This window comes from Balaenoptera borealis (assembly GCF_965194805.1).
Source record: "Balaenoptera borealis genome assembly, chromosome: 3".
NCBI classification, from domain to species: Eukaryota; Metazoa; Chordata; class Mammalia; order Artiodactyla; family Balaenopteridae; genus Balaenoptera; species Balaenoptera borealis.
In genome coordinates, this window is record NC_138866.1 from 184,506,983 (window position 1) to 184,529,989 (window position 23,007).

A 23,007-nucleotide genomic window follows, 5' to 3' on the forward strand; every position below is an offset into this window, starting at 1 on the left:
TATCTTTGTCTGGTTTGGGTATCAGAGTAATACTGGCCTTATAGAATGAGTTGGAAAGTTTTATCTCCCATTCAATTTTCTGGAAGAGTTTGTGTAGAATTGCTATTCTTTCTGTCTTAACTATTTGGTAGAATTCACCAGTGAAGCAATCTGTGCCTGGAGTGTTCTTTGTGGGAAGGTTTTTAACTACCAATTCAATGTCCTTACTAGTTCTAGGGCTATGCAGGTTATCTGTTTCTTCTTGAGGGAGCTTGCTAGGTTTTCTTTAAAGAAATGCATCCCTTTCATCTAAGTTGTTGAACTGATTGGTATAAACTTGTTTATTCTTTTATTAACCTTTTAACAACTGTAGAATCTGTAGCTATTGTTACCTCTCTCATGCCTGATATTAATCATTGTGTTTTATTTTTTCTTGATCCATCTGGCTAGAAGTCCATCATTTTTCTCAGTTCTCTCAAAGAATTCGCTTTTGGTTTCATTGATTTTTCTCTATTTTTCTTTTTTCTACTTCACTTTGGTATTTATTCTTTTCACTTAGAGTTTCATTTACTCTTATTTCTCTAGTTTTTTTTTTTTCTTTTTAAATTTTTTTATTATTATTATTTATTTATTCACTTTTGGCTGTGTTGGGTCTTCGTTGCTGTGGGAGGGCTTTCTCCAGTTGCGGTGAGAGGGAGCCACTCTTCATCGCGGTGCGTGGGCCTCTCACTGTTGCGGCCTCTCTTGTTGCGGAGCACAGGCTCCAGACGCGCAGGCTCAGTAATTGTGGCTCACGGGCCTAGTTGCTCCACGGCATGTGGGATCCTCCTGGACCAGGGCTCGAACCCGTGTCCCCTGCATTGGCAGGCAGACCCTCAACCACTGCGCCACCAGGGAAGCCCTCTCTGGTTTTTTTTAATCATACATTTAATTTAATCTAGTTATATTTGCATTGAAAGTAATTTTGGTGATTTCATTGGTGAATAATATTAAGAAAGAATTCTCTTAAGTCTGCATTCATCTACAGAGAATTTGTCTTTTGGACAAAGACATTCAGAAACAAGTGAGCACTTCTCTGGGGCAGGACGGCGGTAAGATGGAAGGCAGTCTCCACTTTCCCGCTCTCACCGTAGCGCTGACAGTTCAGAGATGCATCTATTTTTACATCCTTCTGCCTGTTCTGAGTTGATGTTGCTCTTCTTTTGCTAGTTTCTTAAGGTGGCAGCTTAGACTCTTGATTTGAGAGTTTGATTCATTTCTAAGGTAAGCGTTTAGTGCTATAAATTGCCCTCACAGAACTTCACCTACCTGTCACACATTTTGGCATTATATTATCATTGTTTTCATTTTCATTCAGTTTTATTTTTTTTTAAATTCCCTTAAATCAACTATACCTCAATAAAAATTTTTTTCCTTGAGACTTCCTCTTTGATCCATGATTATTTAGAAGTTTGTTGTTTAGCGTTAGATTTTTCTATCATGTGATTCATTGTTAGTTTGATTCCACTGTAGTCAGAGAACACACTCTAAATGACTTAAATCTTTATAAATTTGGTTTTTGGTGTGGTTGAGTTCTTCATATCCCTGCTGATTTTCTGTCAGTGTTGAGAGAAGGATTTGAAATCCTCCAACAATAATTGTAGATTTGTCTGTTTCTCTTCTTAGTTCTATCTGTTTTTGTGTTTGCAGCTCTGCATACACATTTAGGATTATGTCTTCTTGACTGACCATTTTATCATTATGTAATGTCCCTCTCTGTCTTTGGTGATTTTCTTTTTTCTGAAGGCTACTTAATCTGCTATTCATATAGCCACTCCTACCTTTTTTTTTTTAACTAACGTTTGTGTGGTGTATCTTTTTCCTTTCTTTGACTTTCAAGCTACCTATATCATTATATTTGTAGTGAGTTTCTTGTAGACGGCATATAGTTGAGTCATTTTTAAAATCCACTTTCTGAAACTCTATATATTGATGTATCCATTGGTGTGTTTAAATCATTTACTTTTAATTATTGATATGTGAGAGCTTAAGTCTGCCAGCTTAGTTTCAGTTTCTGTTTTTTCCTTCTGTTTTCTGTTTTCTTTCACTTTTTTTTTCCTGATTTTCTTTGGATTACTTGAACATTTTTTTTTTGAATTCCATTTTGATTTTTCCATAGTGTTTTGAGTGTATCTCTTTGTGTAGAGTTTTTGGTGGTTGTTGTAGATATTGTATTATACATAATTTATCATAATCTACTGGTGTGACATTTTACCACGTGAGTGAAGTATAGAAACCATATCTCCCTTTAAGTCCCTTTACCCTCTCTCATTTATATTTGCCTTTATTTCTTTCACATTGATAACTGTATAAGACAATGTTATAATTTGTGCTTCAACCATCAAACGTCATTTAGAAAACTCAAGAGGAGAATGAAAGTCTTTTGTATGTACCCATGCTTTTATTCTTTCTGTTCTTTTCTTCCTTTCTGGTGTTGCCAATTTCCTTCTTTTATCATATCCTTTCTGTTTAAGAACTTCTTATTCTTTGAGGTAGGTCTGTTGGTGACAAATTCTCTTAGTTTTCCTTTATCTGAGAACATCTTGAATTCCCCTTTATTCCTGAAGAATATTTCCACTGGATATGGTATTCTGGGCTGACAGTTCTTTATTTTCAGCACTTGAAAAATGTTGTTCCAGTCTTTCTGGACTCCATGGTTTCTCATGAGAAATCTGCTGTTATTTTAATTGTTTTTCCTTTATAGGTAAAATATTGTTTCTCTCTCATTGCTGTTAAGAATTTTCTTTGACTTTAGTTTTATGGAGTTTGATTATTATGTGTCTTGGCAGGAATTTCTTTGGGTTTATTCTGTTTAGGGTTTGCTCAACTTCTTGAATCTTAGATTTATGTCTTTTTCCAAGTTTGGGAAAATTTCAGACATTCTTAGAATGCATTTTCAGTCTGACCTTCTTTCTCCTCTCCTTCTGGTGCTCCGATTACATGACTGTTGGATTTTTTGCTATGGTCCCACAGATCTGGAGGCCCTGTTTATTTATTTAAAAAAAAAATTTTTTTCAATATATTTCCTCTTTATTGTTTAGATTGGGTAATTTCTATTGTTTGTCTTCAGGTTCATGGTTTCTCTCCTGTGTCTTCTCTGTCCTGTTGCTGAGCTATCCAGTGAGTTATTTTGGTTTGTAAATTTCATTTTCAGAATTTCTGTTTGGTTCTTCTGTATATCATCTATTTATTTGCTGAGACTTTCTGATTTTTCATTTGTTTCAAGTCTTCATAATTGATTATTGAAGCATTTTTATGATGGCTACTTTATTTTTTTTTAATAAATTTATTTATTTTATTTATTTATTTTTGGCCGTGTTGGGTCTTTGATGCTGTGCGCGGGCTTTCTCTAGTTGCGGCGAGCAGGGGCTACTCTTTGTTGTGGTGCACATTGTGGTGTCTTCTCTTGCTGCAGAGCATGGGCTCTAGGTGTGTGGGCTTCAGTAGTTGTGGCACACGGGCTTAGTTGCTCTGTGGCAAGTGGGATCTTCCCGGACCAGGGCTAGAACCCGTGTCCCCTGCACTGGCAGGCGGATTCTTAACCACTGCGCCACCAGGGAAGCCTCATGATGGCTACTTTAAAATCTTATTCCAACAGCTATTTGAGATGATTTCATCATCCATTTTACTTTGGTATAAGCATCCATTCATCATCCTTTCTCATTCAGGTTGTGACATTCCTTGTTCTTGGTATGATGAGTGATTTTTTGTGTTGTCTTGGACATTTTTGGATTATGTTATGAAACTTTGGATTTTATTTAAATCTTTTGTTTTAGCAAGACTTCTCTAAGTGTAGGTCTCATGGTGTAGGTCTGGGGTACTACACAGTGCATGTAAAAATCCAAGTTCCCCACTTAGACTCCATTGAGAACCTGGTGGTGTAGGGTGCCTCGTTACCACTGGGCAGGGGGTGGAAGTTCGGTCTCCCCACTGGGCCTCTGCTGACACTCACCTGGCTAGGAGGGGGAGGGTGCTTTATTACATGCTTCCCTTGGGACCTCAACTTAAACCATGGGAGATGAGTGTATTACTACTTGGAGGTGGTGATTTTACTGTATCTCTAGATGATCACATGATTTTTTTCTTTAGTCTGTTGATATGGTCATTCATTTTTGAATATTGAACTAATATTGAATCCCGGGAAAAATCCTACTTGGTCATGATGTCTTACCCTATTTGACATTGCTAGATGTAATTTGATAATATTTTACTGAGGATTTTTGCATCTATAGTCATGAAGGATATGGGTTAGTAGTTATCTTTTAATGTTTTTTTCTGTTTTTGGTATCTGGGTAATGTGGCCTCAGAATGAATTGGGAAGTATGCACTACTCTTTTCTTCTTTCTGGAATTCTTTATGTAGATTGAATCTTATTCCTTTGTTAAATGTTTGGTAGAATTTACCAAGGAATCCATCTCTACCTGAAGGTTTCTTTGTTGAAAGGTTTTATGTTGAGAATTTTATTTCTTTAGTAGATATAGAACTATTCAGATTTCTTTCTCTTACTGAGCTTTGGTGGTTTGTGTCTTTCAATGAATTTGCACATTTTATCTAACTTACCTCATATATTGTCATCACGTATAATACTCCACTATTATCTTCTGATGTCTGGAGGCTCTGCTGTGATAACCCCTCTTTCATGCCTAATATTGGTCATTTATATCTTCTTTTTATTCTTGACTGGTCTGGAAAGAAGTGATAAATTTTATTGATCTTTTCGAAGAACAGCTATTTGTTTCATTGATTTTCTCTGTTGTTTGCTTTTATTTTATTTTGTTTCTGCTCTTTAAATTTTTCTTTCTTCTGCTCTCTTTGGGTTTAATTTGCTCTTCTTATTTAATTTCTTAAGTTGGAAGCTTAGGCATTGATTTGAGACCTTTATTTTGTAATATAAAGTTTTATGCTGTAAATTTCTTTATAAGCAGCATGTGAACTGTGTCCCATAGACTTTCATATGTTTTCATGCAAATCAATATATCTGAGGATTTTCCACATATCTTCTTATGGATTTGTAGCTTATTTCCATTTTATTATGAGACGATGCTGTGTATGATTTTAGTTCTTTTAAATTTGTGGATGTTTGTTTTATGGCTTAAAATATGGTCTGTTTTGGTGAATTTTTCCTTATGCATTTGAGAAGAATGTGTATTCTGCTGCTGTGTGTGGTATGTTCTATAAATGTCAATTACATCCAGGTGGTTGATAGCCTTCCTCAGGTATTTTATATTCTTATCAAGTTTTGTTTTGCTCATTCTGTTGATTACTGAGAGGGGGGTTTTGAAGTCTCCTAATTGTGGATTTATCTGTTTTTCCAGTTCTGTTTTTGCTTTACATCTTTTGAAATTCTATTGTTTGGTGAACACACAGTTAGAATTGGGTGTAATTGGCTCTTGGTCATTATATGTCTCTCTATCTCTGATAATATTATTTGTTTTGAAGTCCATTTTGTCTGATTTTAATGTTTTAAAATTCCTGCTTTTCTTGATTCCTGCTTTTCTTGATTATTGGTTTCATGGAATATTTTTCTCCAGCTTTTTACTTACAGTTTATTTATATCTTTACATATAAAATGGTTTCTTTTAGACCACAAATAATAGGGTTTTCCTTTTTCATCCACTCTGACGATTTCTTTTCATTGACATTTTAAAATCATTTTCATTTAATGTGCCTACTGATAGAGTTGAATTAAATTTACTATTTTGCTTGTTGCTTTTATTAGTCCCATTTGTTCTTTGTTCTTTTTCTCCTCTTTTTCTTCCCCCTTTGAATTAACTGAAGTTTTAGAAATGATTCCATTTTGTGTATGCAATTAGTTCATCAGTTATACTTTTTAAAAAACATCTCAATTGGGCTTATAATATATGTCTGTGATTTACCATGTCTGCCTTTGAACAGTATTATACAGTTTCACAAGTAGTCTAAGAGCCTTACAAGAGTGTGCTTCGAATGCCTCTCCCTGTGTTTGTACTATTGTTGTCATACATTTTACTTTGACATGCTATCAACCCCTTATCACAAAGAATCTTTTATATTTATTTTTACCATTTCTACATTCTTTTGTGTAGATCTGTGTTCTGTCTCGTATGAGATCCCTTCTGATTGAAGAGCTTCATGAACAATTTTTTTAGCCTGGGTCTTCTGACAGTGAATTCTCTCAGCTTTTTTTCATCTGTGAAGTCTTTATTTTACCTTCATTTTCAAAAGATTTTTTTTTCTCTGTATAGAATTTTGGGTTGACAGGATATGGGTTTTTTCCCTTTCATCACTTTAACTATATCACTCCCTTGTCTTGTGGATTGCATTGTCTCTGATGAGAAGTCTCTTTTAATTGTTATGTTTCTTCCTCTCTCTATAATGTGTCTTTTATTTCTGGCTACCTGCAAGATGGTCTCTTTATCCTTGGTCTCAGCAGTTTGACTAAGATGTGTCCCAGTCTTTACAGGGTTTAAGTGTAATTTTTTTCTGGTGGTGGTGAGGAGTGAGTTGGTCCAGTCCCGCTGCTGTATCCGTGTGGGCTGCAGCAGGGGTGTGAGTTTAGGATCATCCCATCACTGTCAGCCTAACTCCAATAGAGGCCTTGGTCTTGAAGTTGCCCAGATTCAATTTGTGTTGCTAAGCAACACAAGTTAGAGCATCTTGAGACTTCCTGTCTGAATTTATCGCCAGGGTTAATTTTCAGATATCATGAGATAATTCAGAAGTGATATCACTGTAAAAATATGCTCTTTTTTTTAATTAAAGGAGGGTAGGTTCAATGAAGAACAGCAAAAGGAAAAGGATCAGCCTAATGAGGCACCTGAGGAGGAAGCAGCCGCTTTACGTAAAGCTAGCACTGCTTCCCGCAGGAGTGCACTGGAGAAGAAGCAAATCAGTTTGGGAAGGAGTCAGATGACCAAGAGATTAGAGCCAAGTTTAAACTGGAAGACCACTGTTGATGCCAAAGAGTACGTAGACACTTACGTGATGGGTTTTCTGATACATCCTTGCTAACCACAGGGTTGCCCAACTTTTCACATAACTTAGTTTCATCAGAGAAAACTACGAGGAGATACTCCCACCTTCCTCCATAATACAAGTTGGTTCCTTCCTGCCCTCTTCATGTTCGAGGCAGAAAGATTTGACATCAGACAGCGTTTGTGTGCAGTGCACCACGGAGGGAGAGCCCTATTCACTTTCATGTGGTCGATGAGTCAGGGCAAATAACACGTGAAAAAGATGATAAAACACATGGAGGAATCCCATGGGAAATGTAAACATTGTGGTAGGGACCTGATTAAGTAAGTGTTAGAAGAATTCCGATTTAAATTATGTGATTAAATGTACAATTATGTGTAGTTAATTAGGGAAAACTTCATAGACGTGGTATCTTGTATATTAACAGAACTTTAAGTAAATACTATAAAAAAGGATAGAACCGCAAACATATGAATGGTCTGAGTAAAGTGGACACTGGTTTGATGAACGTCTGAAATATACAAGCCTAGTTCCATTTAGGACCCTCTGTAAATTGGTGCCAAAGCAAAGATTAAGGGCCAATGTTACCAACACGTAAGCAGTCAGAAGCACCTAGAGCACTTTTTAAAGTTTAGCAAATAGGTTACAAGTTACAGCCTATTTTTATTCCATGTCATCCCCTTATTGGGTTAAGAACTGGGTCCCTGCTGGTCACATGGGTCCCTCACCTGCAGGGATTCTGAGAACCACAGGTGATTGTATTTTGGGCGCAAACTCAGAGAGCTGACGGAGGAGTCCTGTGGAAGGAGACATGCTTGCTCCTCTGAGTCTCACTGATTTTGGGGTGTTTGACCTTTGTGGATCTGTTTGAAAGAGTGAGTCTGAAAATGACAAACGTATAGGCTACTCCGTTAACGGGAAGGTGAATTATAAAATACTGCTTTTTGCATGTGCTTATTTTCTTCAATTAAGAATTCACTAAACAAGTATTTAATGCAAACCCAGTACTTGCCAAGGTGTAGACTACGCTTGAGAATGTCCAGAAAATCAGGCACAGGACCTGCTGCAATGTCAGGTGGGCAAGGTGGAAAAACAGGCAACTGTGAGCCAGGACAGACTGAAGGAACTTCCCAATGATGGCAGCCTATGAAGACCTGTTTCTAGCACAAAGAAATACTGGGCAAAGTGTTTCTCCGTTATATAAAATGCATGGCTGTGCTTGAAGGACAAAAGGAACCTCTCGGGTGTCAGATGAGACTGAAGCTCATAGTCATTCTCTGTGTTAGGAAAACACATCATTTGGATGCATGAAAATGATGGAATGTTTGTATACATTTCTATTTTACTTTCCTGTTAGTCAGCGTAAAGTAATTATTAAAATTAATATTTCTTTAGGAACAAAAGCTCACTAAGAGACACCCAAGAAGAAAAACATGGAGGAAGACTTGAAAAGTCCAGACCATCCACTTCACCTGGAAGAGCACAGTTAATTCGGTGAGTTTCTGTTAACATGACCAGTTCTTTAAAGCCACCCCTGTGCAACAGGCTAGTTAATGCTGGTTAATGGTGTTTTACTTTCACATTAGCGTCCTAAGATATCTATACTGACAGTTAGTAGGAATGCTGTAAAAATGGTAATAGTGGATTTCTTTAAATATATTTACAGAATATCCTTTTAATGTGGAGTTACTTTAATACAGTGATCTACTGGTATTAGTTAACTCTTTGTAAATGAATATATTTAATGCAAAAAGCAGTTAACTAAGTGGTAGCAAAACTGGGCTCTTATCTGTTCTCTGGCCTCTGAATAATCATGTCATAGCAAAATTGTCATCTTTCTGAGCCTTACTTTACTGGTCACTGATGGCTCTGCCAATTCTAAAGTGATAAATGTTATTTCTCATTAAAACAGGCATTAATAGAAGGCCAACTAATAAGCTTCTTACCCAGTTTTCAGTTTGATGACAAAAGTGACGTATCTGGGGAGAAGGTTCAGCCATTTTTACTCTAAGGTGGTGGTGGGAAGAAATGGCAGAAATTTCACATTTTAAATTTGCACACTTGGAATAAAACAAACTTTAAGACACTCTACAACATGTATGCCATTTTGGGGAGTTAGACATAATAAGCTATTAATTTTCTGACAACTTTTTAAAACTTTTTATTTTGAAATAATTGTAGATTCACAGATAATTGTGGAGATAGTGCAGAGAGGTCCCATAGACCCTTCACCTAGCCTCTCCCAATGGTTAAATCCTACGTCCTACGTAACTGTGGTACAAGATCAAAACCAGGAGATTAACACTGGTACAATGTATAGGTATAGTTCAATGTCATTTTACCCTGTGCAGGTTTGTGTGGTGACCATGGCGACCAGGCTAGAGCACTGTTCACCCCGCACAGACGTCCCCCTGCTGCCCCATTATAGCCACAACCCCCGTCATTCCCACTTCCTAGCAACCATTCATCTGTTTGCTATTTTCATAATTTTGTCATTTTGGACCACCATATAAATAGATTCATACATTTTTTAATATTGACTTTTTTCCAACACCATAATACCCTTGAGATCCACCTAAGTTGTTGCATGTACTAATAGTTTGTCCCTTGTAATTGCTGGGTGGCATTCCATTGTATGGATATACCATGCAGTGGTAGTTTTTTAAATTATTCACGTATTAAGGCACCTTTTAGTTGTTTGCAGTTTCTGGCTATTAAAAATAAAACTGCTATGAACAATCACATACAGGTTTTTGTATAGATGTAAGTTTTCATTCCTCTAGGATAAATGCCCAGTTGCTGACATATATAGTAATTGTGTGTTTAGCTTTTTTAAGAAACTGCCTACCTTGTCCAGACTGGCTGCACCATTCTATGTTCCCACCAGTGACGTATGAGAGTCCCAGTTTCCCCTCGTCCTCGCCAGCATTTGGTGTCGTTGCGTGTTGTATCTCAGCTGTTCTGGAAGCTGTGTAGTGATAACTCGCCGTGGTCTTAGCATTTCCCTAATGGCTCGTGATGTTAACGTCTTGTCACGAGCTTATTGCCGTCCCTTTACGCTCATCAGTGAAATGTCTCTTTATGTCTTTTGCTCATTTTCTAGTTGAATCATTTGTTTTTTGAATGTTGAGTTTTGAGAGTTCTTTATCTATCCAGGATATCCTTGGTTATATATGTAGTCTGCAAATATTTTCTCCCTTTCTGTAACTTGTCTTTTCATCCTCTTAATAGGGCCTCTCAGAGAACAATTTTTAATTTTGATGAAGTCTGATTAGTCAGTTTTTTCTTTTACGGATCGTGCCTTTGATGTCACGAAGCCCTTGGTCCTGAAGATTATCTCCAATGTTTTCTTCCTAAAAGTTTAATAATTCTACATTTTATATTAAAGACTGGGATCCATTTTGAGTTAATTTTATATAAAGTATGAGACCTAGGTCAAGATTCATTTCTTTTAACCTATTGATATTCAGTTTCTCCAGCACCATTTGATGAAAAGGCTCTTTCCACCTTTGACTTGCTTTTTCACCTTAATAAAAAATCAGGTGAGTGTACTCGTGTGGGGCTATTTCTGGGTCTTTATTCTGTGCAGCTGACTTTTATGTCCAGCCCTTTGCCAACACCATACATTCTTGATTACTGTAGCTCTATAGTAAATCTTGAAATCTGGTAAAGTGATTCCTCTCACTTTATTATTTTTCTTCCCAAAATCGTTTTGACCTATTCTAGCTTTTTTCCTTTCCACATAAACTTTAGAATGACCTTGCTATATCTACCAGAAAAAACTTATGGAAGATTTTGATGGAAAATGCATTAAAACTCTGTATCAATTTTTAGAAAATGGATATCTTTACTATGTAGACTCGCCAATCCATGAACACTGTATGTCTATTTATTTAAGCCTTTGATTTCTTTCACGAGCAGTTTGCAATAGTTTTCAGCATGTAAGTCCTGTACGTGTTTTGTTAGATTTACATCTAGAAGTAGAAATGCCAGTACTATGTTGACTATCAGTGATCAAAGTCCTTGCTTTTTCTCAATCTTAGGAGGAAAGCATTCAGTCTTTCACCAGAAAGTATGATGATAGTTTTTGTACAGATATTCTTTTTTTTTTTTTAACATCTTTATTGGAGTATAATTGCTTTACAATGGTGTGTTAGTTTCTGCTTTATAACAAAGTGAATCAGTTATACATATACATATGTTCCCATATCTCTTCCCTCTTGCATCTCCCTCCCTCCCACCCTCCCTATCCCACCCCTCTAGGTGGTCACAAAGCACCGAGCTGATCTCCCTTTGCTATGCGGCTGCTTCCCACTAGCTATCTATTTTACGTTTAGTAGTGTATATATGTCCGTGCCACTCTCTCACTTTGTCACAGCTTGCCCTTCCCCCTCCGCATACCCTCAAGTCCATTCTCTAGTAGGTCTGTGTCTTTATTCCCGTCTTGCCACTAGGTTCTTCATGACCTTTTTTTTTCCTTAGATTCCATACATATGTGTTAGCATACTGTATTTGTTTTTCTCTTTCTGACTTACTTCACTCTGTATGGCAGACTCTAACTCCATCCACCTCACTACAAATAACTCAATTTTGTTTCTTTTTATGGCTGAGTAATATTCCATTGTATATATGTGCCACATCTTCTTTATCCATTCATCTGATGATGGACACTTAGGTTGCTTCCATGTCCTGGCTATTGTAAATAGAGCTGCAATGAACATTTTGGTACATGACTCTTCTTGAATTATGGTTTTCTCAGGGTATATGCCCAGTAGTGGGATTGCTGGGTCGTATGGTAGTTCTATTTTTAGTTTTTTAAGGAACCTCCATACTGTTCTCCATAGTGGCTGTATCAGTTTACATTCCCACCAACAGTGAAAGAGTGCTCCCTTTTCTCCACACCCTCTCCAGCATTTATTGTTTCTAGATTTTTTGATGATGGCCATTCTGACCGGTGTGAGATGATATCTCATTGTAGTTTTGATTTGCATTTCTCTAATGATTAAGGATGTTGAGCATTCTTTCATGTGTCTGTTGGCAATCTGTATATCTTCTTTGGAGAAATGTCTATTTAGGTCTTCTGCCCATTTTTGGATTGGGTTGTTTGTTTTTGTGTTATTGAGCTGCATGAGCTGCTTGTAAATCTTGGAGATTAATCCTTTGTCAGTTGCTTCATTTGCAAATATTTTCTCCCATTCTGAGGGTTGTCTTTTGGTCTTATTTATGGTTTCCTTTGCTGTGCAAAAGCTTGTAAGTTTCATTAGGTCCCATTTGTTTATTTTTGTTTTTATTTCCATTTCTCTAGGAGGTGGGTCAAAAAGGATCTTGCTGTGATTTATGTCATAGAGTGTTCTGCCTATGTTTTCCTCTAAGAGTTTTATAGTGTCTGGCCTTACATTTAGGTCTTTAATCCATTTTGAGTTTATTTTTGTGCATGGTGTCAGGGAGTGTTCTAATTTCATACTTTTACATGTACCTGTCCAGTTTTCCCAGCACCACTTATTGAAGAGGCTGTCTTTTCTCCACTGTATATGCTTGCCTCCTTTATCAAAGATATGGTGACCATATGTGCATGGGTTTATCTCTGGGCTTTCTCTCCTGTTCCATTGATCTATATTTCTGTTTCTGTGCCAGTACCATACTATCTTGATTACTGTATCTTTGTAGTATAGTCTGAAGTCAGGGAACCTGATTCCTCCAGCTCCATTTTTCATTCTCAAGATTGCTTTGGCTATTCGGGGTCTTTTGTGTTTCCATACAAATTGTGAAATTTTTTGTTCTAGTTCTGTGAAAAAATGCCATTGGTAGTTTGATAGGGATTGCATTGAATCTGTAGATTGCTTTGGGTAGTAGAGTCATTTTCACATTGTTGATTCTTCCAATCCAAGAACATGGTATATCTCTCCATCTATTTGTGTCATCTTTAATTTCTTTCATCAGTGTCTTATAATTTTCTGCATACAGGTCTTTTGTCTCCTTGGGTAGATTTATTCCTAGATATTTTATTCTTTTTGTTGCAATGGTAAATAGGAGTGTTTTCTTAATTTCACTTTCAGATTTTTCATCATTAGTGTATAGGAATGCAAGAGATTTCTGTGCATTAATTTTGTATCTTGCTACTTTACCAAATTCATTGATTAGCTCTAGTAGTTTTCTGGTAGCATCTTTAGGATCCTCTATATATAGTATCTTGTCATCTGCAAACAGTGACAGCTTTACTTCTTCTTTTCCGATTTGGATTCCCTTTATTTCTTTTTCTTCTCTGATTGCTGTGGCTAAAACTTCCAAAACTATGTTGAATAATAGTGGTGAGAGTGGGCAACCTTGTCTTGTTCCTGATCTTAGTGGAAATGGTTTCAGTTTTTCACCATTGAGAACAATATTGGCTGTGGGTTTGTCATATATGGCCTTTATTATGTTGAGGAAAGTTCCCTCTGTGCCTGCTTTCTGCAGGGCTTTTATCATAAATGGGTGTTGAATTTTGTCGAAAGCTTTCTCTGCATCTATTGAGATGATCATATGGTTTTTCTCCTTCAGTTTGTTAATATGGTGTATCACATTGATTGATTTGCGTATATTGAAGAATCCTTGCATTCCTGGAATAAACCCCACTTGATCATGGTATATGATCCTTTTAATGTGCTGTTGGATACTGTTTGCTAGCCCGGTCATGTCATTTTTCTTCTTTAGGCTGTTACTGTGGTGGATTACAATGGCTGATTTTTGAATACTGAATCAGCCTTGCATTCCTGGAATAAACCCCACTTGGTCATGGTGGGCTCATTCTTTTTATATATAGCTGAATTATGTGTGCTTAATAGTATGTTAAGAATATTTGCATCTACACTCATGAGGGATATTCAATAACAGTGTTTTGTTTTTGTTTGCGCTTTGGTTTTGATATCAGGCTTCATAAAATGAGTTCCCTTCTCTTCTGTTTTCTAGAAGAGATTGTATAAAATTGGTGTTAGTACTTCTATGCCTGTTAAAATTCTCCAGTGAAATCATCTGGAACTGGAGACTTTTGCTTTGAGTTTTTTAATTATGAATTAATTCCATTAATAGTTGTAGTGCTGTTCAAATTACGTGCTTCATATTGGTTAAGTTACGGTAGTTTGTACCTTTAAAGGAGTTGGTCCGTTTTATCTAAATTGTCAAATTAATGTTCAGTTGTTCATAGTTTTCTCTTATTATCCTTTTGTTGTCAGCAGGATCTGTAGTGATATGCTACGTTTCATTCATTTCTGGTACTGGAAATTTGTGTCTTCTCTTTTTTTGTCAGCCTTGCTAGAGCTTTGTCAGTTTTATTGATCTTTTCAACAAGCAGTTTTTTGTTTTTCTAGATTTTTCAAGTCATTTTTCTGTTTTCAATTTTATTGATTTCTTCTCTTTATTATTTCCTTTTCTCTGTTTTCTCTGGGTTTGTTTTGCTCTTCTTTTTCTAGTTTCTTTAGATGTGAGTTTAGGTGACTGAATTGAGACTTCTCTTTTCTTATGCAGGCCTTTAGTGCCATGTCGTTCCCTTTCTGCATTGCTTTAGCTGTGTACAAAACAACCGATATATCTTTGTGTGTGTATGTATGTGTGTGGCTTTTTTCAGTTTTATTGAGATATAATTGACATACAGCTCTGTATAAGCTTATGGTGCACCCTATGACTTGACATGCGTGTATTGTGAAAAGACTGCAATAGGCTCAGTTAATTTACATCCCCTTATGTAGTTGCAAATAACTCTGTTTCTTGTGATGAGGACCCTCAGACTTACTCTCTAAGCGACTTTCAGATACACCACACAGCAGTGTTCGCGTAGTCACGTCGTCGAACACCACATCCCCAGCACTTATTCGTCAGATACCTGTGTGTAGCGTTTGACCACCTTCCCCCAATTTCCCTCCCTCCACCTCTGGTAACCACAAGTCTGATTTCTATGAGTTTGGTTGTTGTTTTGTTTTTGTTTTCTATTTTTAGATTCCACGTATAAATGAAATCATACAGTATTTGTCTTTCTCTGACTGATTTCACTTAGCATAATACCCTCCAGGTCCACCCAGGTTGTCACCAATGGCAGGATTTCCTTCTATTTTTATGACTAATATTCCATTGTATGTATGTATCACGTCTTCTTTATCCATTCATCTGTCCATGGACACTTAGGTTGCTTCCATGTCTTGGCTATTGTAAATAATGCTGCAGTGAACATTGGGGTTTACTTCATTTTTAGGTAGACCCGATCTACCAGATTTTCCTCTTTAACCAACGCAGGTTTCCTGGCATCTTTTGGACAAGAGGATACATAAAACTGAAACTCAGCTCCAGGCACTTCAGTTCAGGATTTCCCCCCACTGTGGCCCAGAGAGCACGGTTGCACCATTCTGCACTTTTGAAAGTAGAAGAATTGGAGCTCTCTGTGCTGAAAAACCTTTGAGAAATTAAGAGAATGGTAGAACCTTAAAAATAATGAAACTTGACAATTACCCACCCTCCTACTATGCTTCCAAACGGAAAAGACTAGGAAAGAGTTTTATGGAAGAGAACACCTGGGGGGATGGAGAGAGAAAAGGAGGGAGAGAAAGAAGGTAGATAAGGATGAATTCACTATGTTCCTAAGGGCTTGAGTGAACTAGCCTGTGTCTGTGACCTTGATGTCAAGTTAGAAGCCTCTAGAGCAGTGAGGAATAAAGTGAACTCTCTTTGGTAAGGGAACAAATGCCTTCCCTTTGGGGCGCTGGCAGCACTGCCCAACTGAACTTTCTGCAGGAATAGAAATGGTTTATTTCCGAGCTGTCCTGTACGGTAGCCACTAGCTACCTTTGATTATTGAGCACTTGCAATGTGGCCAGTGTGACTGAAGAACTGAATTTTTAATTGTATTCAATTTTAAGTAAGTAAATAAAAGAAATGTAAATATAAATAACCACATGTTAAGTTATTTAAGTGCTATGACAAGTTGCAGTCTTTGGTCATTTACCTAATACCCTTGCCATTTTTTGCTATGTTCTTTATTATTATTGCACCCATAGCAATAATACTGAAATGCATCTGCTACAGAGATGTGTTTACTCACCTCCTCATATAGATATTAACAAAGATCTTCCAGAACTCAGAAGGTGTTGGTACCTTATCCATTGCTTATGTACATGTTGCTGAAATAGTAACATTATAACCATGCCCATACTGTAGCATAAACATACTTATTATACGTTGTTGTTGTTGTTCTTAGTAAGAGTGCTGAAAAGATTGAGGAAATTATTAGTGAGAGCTCCTCAGAGAGTGAGGAAGATGAAGAACCACCTGACCATCTTCAGGAAGCAAATGCAGATTTGCCGTCAGAATACTGGCAAATTCAGAAGCTGGTGAAATATTTGAAGGTGAGAGAGAAAACTTTTGTACTATGTTTGCAATGTTTATTTAAAATTTTTTCCTAAAAATGTATGTTCTGCTTCCAAGTTGACTATATATTTCTTTCACGTAAGGGTAGTAAGTATCCCTGTTACTACTTAAGTGTGCACAGGGGAAGGTCCTATTACCCTGAGGATAGTGAGGTTCGTCCTCATGGAGCAGCTGGGCTGCCAGGTACCAGCCCTCTCCCCTAGCTGGGGAGCGGGCAGCGGGCCATGGCAGCCGTCAGATATTTGTGACTTGCCACCATTTCATGATCTGCAGTATGATGCGGTGGAAAGAGCAAGGAGTCTTGAAGTTGGACTTAGACTAAATTCTGGGTTGTGTCACTTACTAGCAATGTGACTGTTGAAAAGTTATGGTTTTGAGCCTTAATTTTCCCAACCCATGGAGTGAAATTAGTAATACCCACTATAGGATTATTTTAAGGACTGAGAAAACACATTTGAAGCATGTGGTGTGGTGTCTGATACATTGTAGGTGCTTAAAATATGTATTTGTCCATTTCCATTACTCTCAAGTAATATCCCATGTGTGAAAACATTTTATAATAATAAATAAATAAATGGCCCACATAACAGTGTATCAATATTTAAGTCCTTGAATGTGGGGTGGGGCAAGGAAACTGATTTACCCAAGCCCAGATGAATATTCATTTCTGATATTGGATAGTGGATATTGATAAATGGCGAGGCCGAGTCTAAAGCGATAGCCCAGAAGTACTTGTGAAAACAACATTTTGACTTACCTCATCTTGTCCTCCTGCATTTGCTAAGCTTTGCATAGTTAAAGATATTTATGTGACTCCTAAATTGCTAAAGGGTACTTTTCCTGTGCCTTTGAGCTCATCCCAAGCTGACAGGTGAACTAGCCTATATGCACATTTTGGTGAATTCAACAAAGGCCCTCTGCGTGAACAGTCTGGTAGGTATAAGTAAGCCAAGAAAGTTTTTCCTAAAAGAAAAATATGCCCGCTTGCCTGTTGGACACAGTCTCAGTGGCAACTCTCAGCACTTCTCAGAAAAAGTTTTTTATGTTTTCCTGAATCCCAAAAAAATTAGTCAAGAAATTGGGAAAATGGGAAGTTAGAATTAAAATATGACAATTGAAATTTAATAATCTTCCTGAAGACATTACTGGTTCAGAGAAATCTACTGACATCATGAAGAGCAAGACCAGTTGATTATCTCGGTAATCATTCCACAGTTTACGTGGGTATCAAATCAGCACATTGTACACATCAGATACAATTATATTTGCCAGTTATGCCTCAGTAAAGTTTTTAAAAAAAAGAAAATTCTGGCAGCAGAATCAAAGGTGAAGGTAGACATTTCCAGGCATCAGGACAGGAACCAGGGAGAGTGAAGTGGTCACAGCCCAGGCGGTCAGCCTCGCTTGTAGCTGCTGCCGTGCTCTAAATAATGTGTATGTGCAAGTCATTCTTGCCAAAATAAATGATCCGCTAATATGCATCATATACGTTATACAAGTCCTATTAGTGGTGTTCTAAGAAATAACAAATTTGTAAAGCAAAGTAAGTCGTTAAATTTGAAATTTTGACCTGTGATCCTCTGTAGCCTTGGTGAGCTTGCTAGGAGATCTGAATGGTACGTCATTTGGATGTACCCGGGCATTGTTTTGTGTTTGAATATTCACTATATTTTATATATTATGTATTACAATTTGTTCTTTCCAAGTAATTTAACATAAGAAATGCAAAGAGAGGAAGATGTGAATGTGGGTTGTGCAACACTGCATCATGAGCCCAGAAAGTGATCTGAAATCTGAATTAGCAGAAACAACATAGATCTCAATGGCCCAACCAGAATCAGGGCAGGCAGATAAAATATTTCCATCATTAAAAAAGGAAATGAGCATATATAATGCAAACCCTAACACCTAAGTTGGCTATGCTTTTGGAAGCCTGTCAACAATTTGACCAATGTCAATGCAAAATGAAAGAAAAATTTTTTAACATCTGGCATATTTGTCCTGAAACAAAAATCAAGACTATTGGATAGGACAATTAATGCTTTGTATACTTTAAAATTGTATTTTAAGAATATCTTATAAATGATAAATATTTTAATGTCATCTTTCAATTTTTTAAATGGCTTTTATTTAGCATTTATTTTGTGTTAATGTTCTCCTAATGTTTTCTGTTACCAGATAACAGGTGGAGATCATTTTTACATGTTATTGCAATATATAGATTTTTTTTTTTTACAGAAAACCTTTGAAATTTTTAGCATCTCTATCATAAATAAATGATTCCTTGTTTATTATGGAAATAATTTACTGTTATGGTCATCATTATTATTTAGTAACATGTAAATAAAATTTAGGAACAAATATGAAATAGCATGGTTTCAGGAATTCCTGAGAATTTCTGGGAATTCCAATTTCTCATTCCGGAATCTGGAAGATTCATATCTGCCAGAATTTGGAAACACTCTTGTGGCGCATAGGCTGGCATTCCATCCCCATGATCCTGCCCCGGCCTTGGCGGGGGTCTTTGTGCACAGACACCCCAGTCAGCACAGCGGCCAGCCCAGCACACGGCAGCAGTGTCCAGACTCAGGAGACCCGCCTGACCTTTCCCGAGCCACAGGGCTGCCCATAGCCTCTACTCATGAAGAGCGTGTCCTCTGGGGAAAAACCGGCCGCAGAGATCTCTGCCACCCAGCACTTGAGCCAGACAGGCACTGGGACTCGGACATGGCCTCTGGAAGAAGGTTTGGAAGAGCCCTGGTGTTTATGCAAAGAATTTTGGTCTATTAACTTTATTTCATTAGTAAAAGGAAATAAAGAGTCAAAGGGGGCAGAAGCATCCGCCAGGCCAGGAGGCAGAATAATGGAGCAGTTAGAGGCACGACCTTCAATGTCAGAAAGACTTCAGCTGAGTCGGGTTTCTGCCACGCACTGGCTCAGCGGCCTTGGGGTGCTGGCGGACCTCTGTAAGCTTTGGTTTCCTCATGGGTCAAGATGGCAAAATAAAAGTGCCTGCATTTAGGATTATTATGAATATTAAATGAAACCTGACGCACACAAGTGCTTTAGCACCAGGGGCTCAGCACCTGTTGGCAATGGTAATTGTTTCTGTTGCATACTGTTATTATAGACAGCGTAAGGCGGGGAGTCTTTACCACCCGCACAGGTGGTCCTCAGCTTTTGCTTTAAGGTTCTAGCAACCAGTAAAAGGCAGAAAGACAGTGAGTTAATACAGTGAGGGACTCTTTCCACCATAAGGTAAAAACAGCCCGCTTGCCAGTGAGTGTAACTGATCCTGGTGCTAAGAGCAGAAAGAATTTCCTCCCCGAGGACTTAATGGGGCAGACAGTGGGTAGGTGGTGCGAAGCATTCTCCACCGTACCCTCCCCGTGACCACGGCTAAGAGTGTCTCGTGGCGGTCTCATTACTGAATCACGGCCTTGCGCTTTTCAACTATTTAGGATAAATCCATATAATGGTGGGTCAAAAAGGGATGCACTGGTGCTGTCCCAGAACAGCTGAGGAAAGCCTGTATTGATGAAGTGCTACTCAAGCTTGCACAAGTTACCCATCAGTAAATCGTGTGCAAATGTGATACTTCTGGCCAGACAGTAAATTGCTTGGAATTATTATAGTTCCCACAGGTAAATATTCTTAACATAGCCAATAAAAGAAAAAGTATATCTACCGATGATTTCAGGATTTTCAACACAGATAAATGTTTTTCTATGGAGACACAAAAGGATATGAAAAGTCTGTGAAATGCAAAATTGAATGTCTCTAGGTGATCTCAAAATAATACACCTGACATTGTAATTTACAAAATTATGCCTTAAATGTAGATTTCAACCAGCAGAGGAACGTTCACGTTGACCTGAATCTCCACTTACCATTTTCCAAGTGCAGCAATGTCTGTGATTGTTGAAAACTTTTGATGCGTTCATTAATACCCAAACAAGTTGATGAATGACACAGCTTAGTATTTATCCAGAGCTATGAGCTCAGGTCTTGGCATACCATAAAGGGACTTAGTCTTCAATTATTTGGCTTTGACATGCGTTCATGTCAACTTGCAAGTTTTGCATCTGTATATATGCTTTTAATCTGGAGTTTTAGGACACAGTTTAATTTTTAAACCAATGGATACTCTGCATTTTTACTCACCAACCTTCCAAGCTCTGTTTCGCCACACAGCCGATGACTCCGCACCCTAATTCTGAATGAAGTCGTAAACTCCTTATTCTGCTGCCTTCTGCGCTTACCTTCTGCTACTTTTCACAGTACAGCTTGTCTGTCTTATCAGCTGCTCCTTGAGTGGAGAGACCGTACTAAACTCATTCCTGTGTCTTGCAGGGTGTCTTGCTAGTAAACACAGGACTGTCCATCCTCTGCTCAGGAGGGACGGTGACAGAACAAGGCTCCCGAGGGGCCAGGCTGTCCTTCACTCTCAGGTCCTTCAGAACAGCTTTTCCTGCCTCTGAGCCTGAGTCGTTCTGTTCCCTCTGCTGTTGATGTCTTTCCCCACCTTCTCCTCCTCCCCTTTCTCCTCCTTCCCCTGCCCCCCTTCTCCTTGTAGACATACTGTTTCCTTGCTGCATTTGCCCGCTTTCTGTGGATATTTATTCTCTCCCCTGTCCATGGTTGCTTCAGAATCTTGCAATGAAAATATTTTGCTTTGTATCCATCCCAGCGATTGGGCGAGACCGTTGTTAAGGCGTGAACCCCACGCTAATACTGTGAGTCTCTCTAAAAATACAGTAAGTTTCACTCACTTCTAAATCAGAAATGTATAGAACCCCTTTGTGAAATAGAGTTGGAGGATTTTTTGTTGTTTGGAAATGGTGGATTTCTTCATCACAAGTATTCAAATATTATTATTAATGTAAATAGGTACTCTTTAGTAACACGAGATAAAATGTTGAAAGGTCATAATTATAAGTAGATCTGCATTTCATGCACCTTAGTGTAAGTACCCTTAAACTGAAGAATGAATCTCTGGACCCATAGTTGAAAGCCTGCGGGAATCCATCTCTATGTGGTTTGAAGGTAGATTGCGTATGGAATTTAATACTATAGGATCAGGAAATCCAAGAGAAAATTGAGGAGACTAGAAAATGGTTGGTGAGCTTTTAGGCAGTTTGAAGGGATCTCAGAGGCTGGGTCTAGAATCATGCTTTATCTCCCCTCTAGGCATTCCTTAGGGCTGTTACTTGAGGATAAGCTATCTGCACCAGCGGCTCCAGGCTCAGCTGGGATAATGTTATCGTTCGGCTCGGCTTATTCCTGAGTACTTGCTGCAGTAATGGAGGAATCCAGGGTTCATCCCCGGGGCCACTTCCCCAGGTGTACCTCCTCCTCACCTGGGGAAGCAGGAAGATGAAAGCATTCATTTAGAAAGCTGAGTTCAGCAGCAGGTGGTTTGCAAAATGAATCCCAGTGAGAAGACCAGAAGCCAGTGACGTGTTGCCCTGATAGAGTGTGTTGGGGACTTGGAATAGGGCAGTGTCCTTGGGAGCAGCCAAGAAATGGCCAAGAGAGAAGGCCGGCCAGTTTGTGAGGGGGGTCTGGTTTGGGGCAGCTTAAGTGTGAAGACAGTGAAATGTCCAAATAGAAAGGCCTGTACAATAGTTGGAAATAAAGGATGGAAGCTCCAATTATTCATTAGAAATGGGGCTACCATTTTGGGACCCAGAGGAATGAAAGGCTTAGGAAGGAGTGTGGAGCAGGTGGGCATGTTTGTGGTTTTTTAAATTCATGATTGAACGTGACCTCTGAAAAGCTCATCAGAAAGTAGCTGTCTCTCCCTTGAGCTAGCACATACAACTAAGGCAGTGTTTATGTATCAAAATATTTATGTTAAATGGGCAGTCTTTCTTTAAATATTAGTTTGCCATCTTATAAGTAGATTGCTTCATTTGCTTTTTTTTTTTTAATCTTAAAGAAAGTAACATCTTATTTGGTAATTTTATGCAACCAGTTAGTGGATTAAAAAGATTAATCAAAGGAAGATAAATAGTTAGGAAAGTTTGAAGCAAAAAGAGAAAAACGTTTACTTTTAAAGTAATTTTCCCTCCAACTGAATGTTCCTACACGCTAACACTGGGAAGGCCAGGTATGAAGACTGGGGAAAGATGGGCTTTTTAATGTAAGTTCAGAAACGTGGTATCAGCCTGGAGTATGATACTGGGGCAAACTTTGTTTTCAAGTTCTAGAGGGGTGATGATGTTATCTGAACCCAGGTCCGTCAGTGGAGAGTGGCTGGCGTGGACTGCTGAGTGACAGCTTATGGTCACTGTGGCAGGGGCCTCACATATTAATCCTCTCCCCCCGTCCACCATGTGTTGGTGAGGGGTGGTGCCTCACTGGTTTATACTGTGTGATCCAACCTGTGTTGATTTCGCCTTTCACGTGAGCCAGGGATCTTGCTATTTCTTCTTCTATTACGTATCCACAAACTCAGAATTCTCAGGCCGTGAGAAGTGAAGGTGCTTGGTGGTGCCCCCAGCTCAGCAGTGACAGGGCTCTACTTCAGAGTGACATCTAGAAGACAGTCACATCAGGAATCCCTGGAGGCTTCTGAAGAGACTTTCCAGGCTCCCTTCCCTGGAACGTTTTGGATTTCCTCTTGGAGGGGCAGTCTTGGCA

The 23,007-nt window shown here is 38.3% G+C and overlaps 1 protein-coding gene across 11 annotated transcripts in view; it reads left to right on the forward strand.

Annotated features, from left to right (window-relative positions):
• ODAD2 (outer dynein arm docking complex subunit 2) overlaps positions 1-23,007 on the forward strand; it is a 244,586-nt gene that overhangs the window by 85,939 nt on the left and 135,640 nt on the right. For all 11 annotated transcript variants that reach the window (XM_082385958.1, XM_082385954.1, XM_082385957.1 and 8 more), the window contains 3 exons: positions 6,760-6,962; positions 8,368-8,466; positions 16,193-16,340. In XM_082385958.1, the coding sequence (XP_082242084.1) occupies positions 6,760-6,962; positions 8,368-8,466; positions 16,193-16,340 (450 nt within the window). The remainder of the gene's footprint in view (positions 1-6,759; positions 6,963-8,367; positions 8,467-16,192; positions 16,341-23,007) is intronic.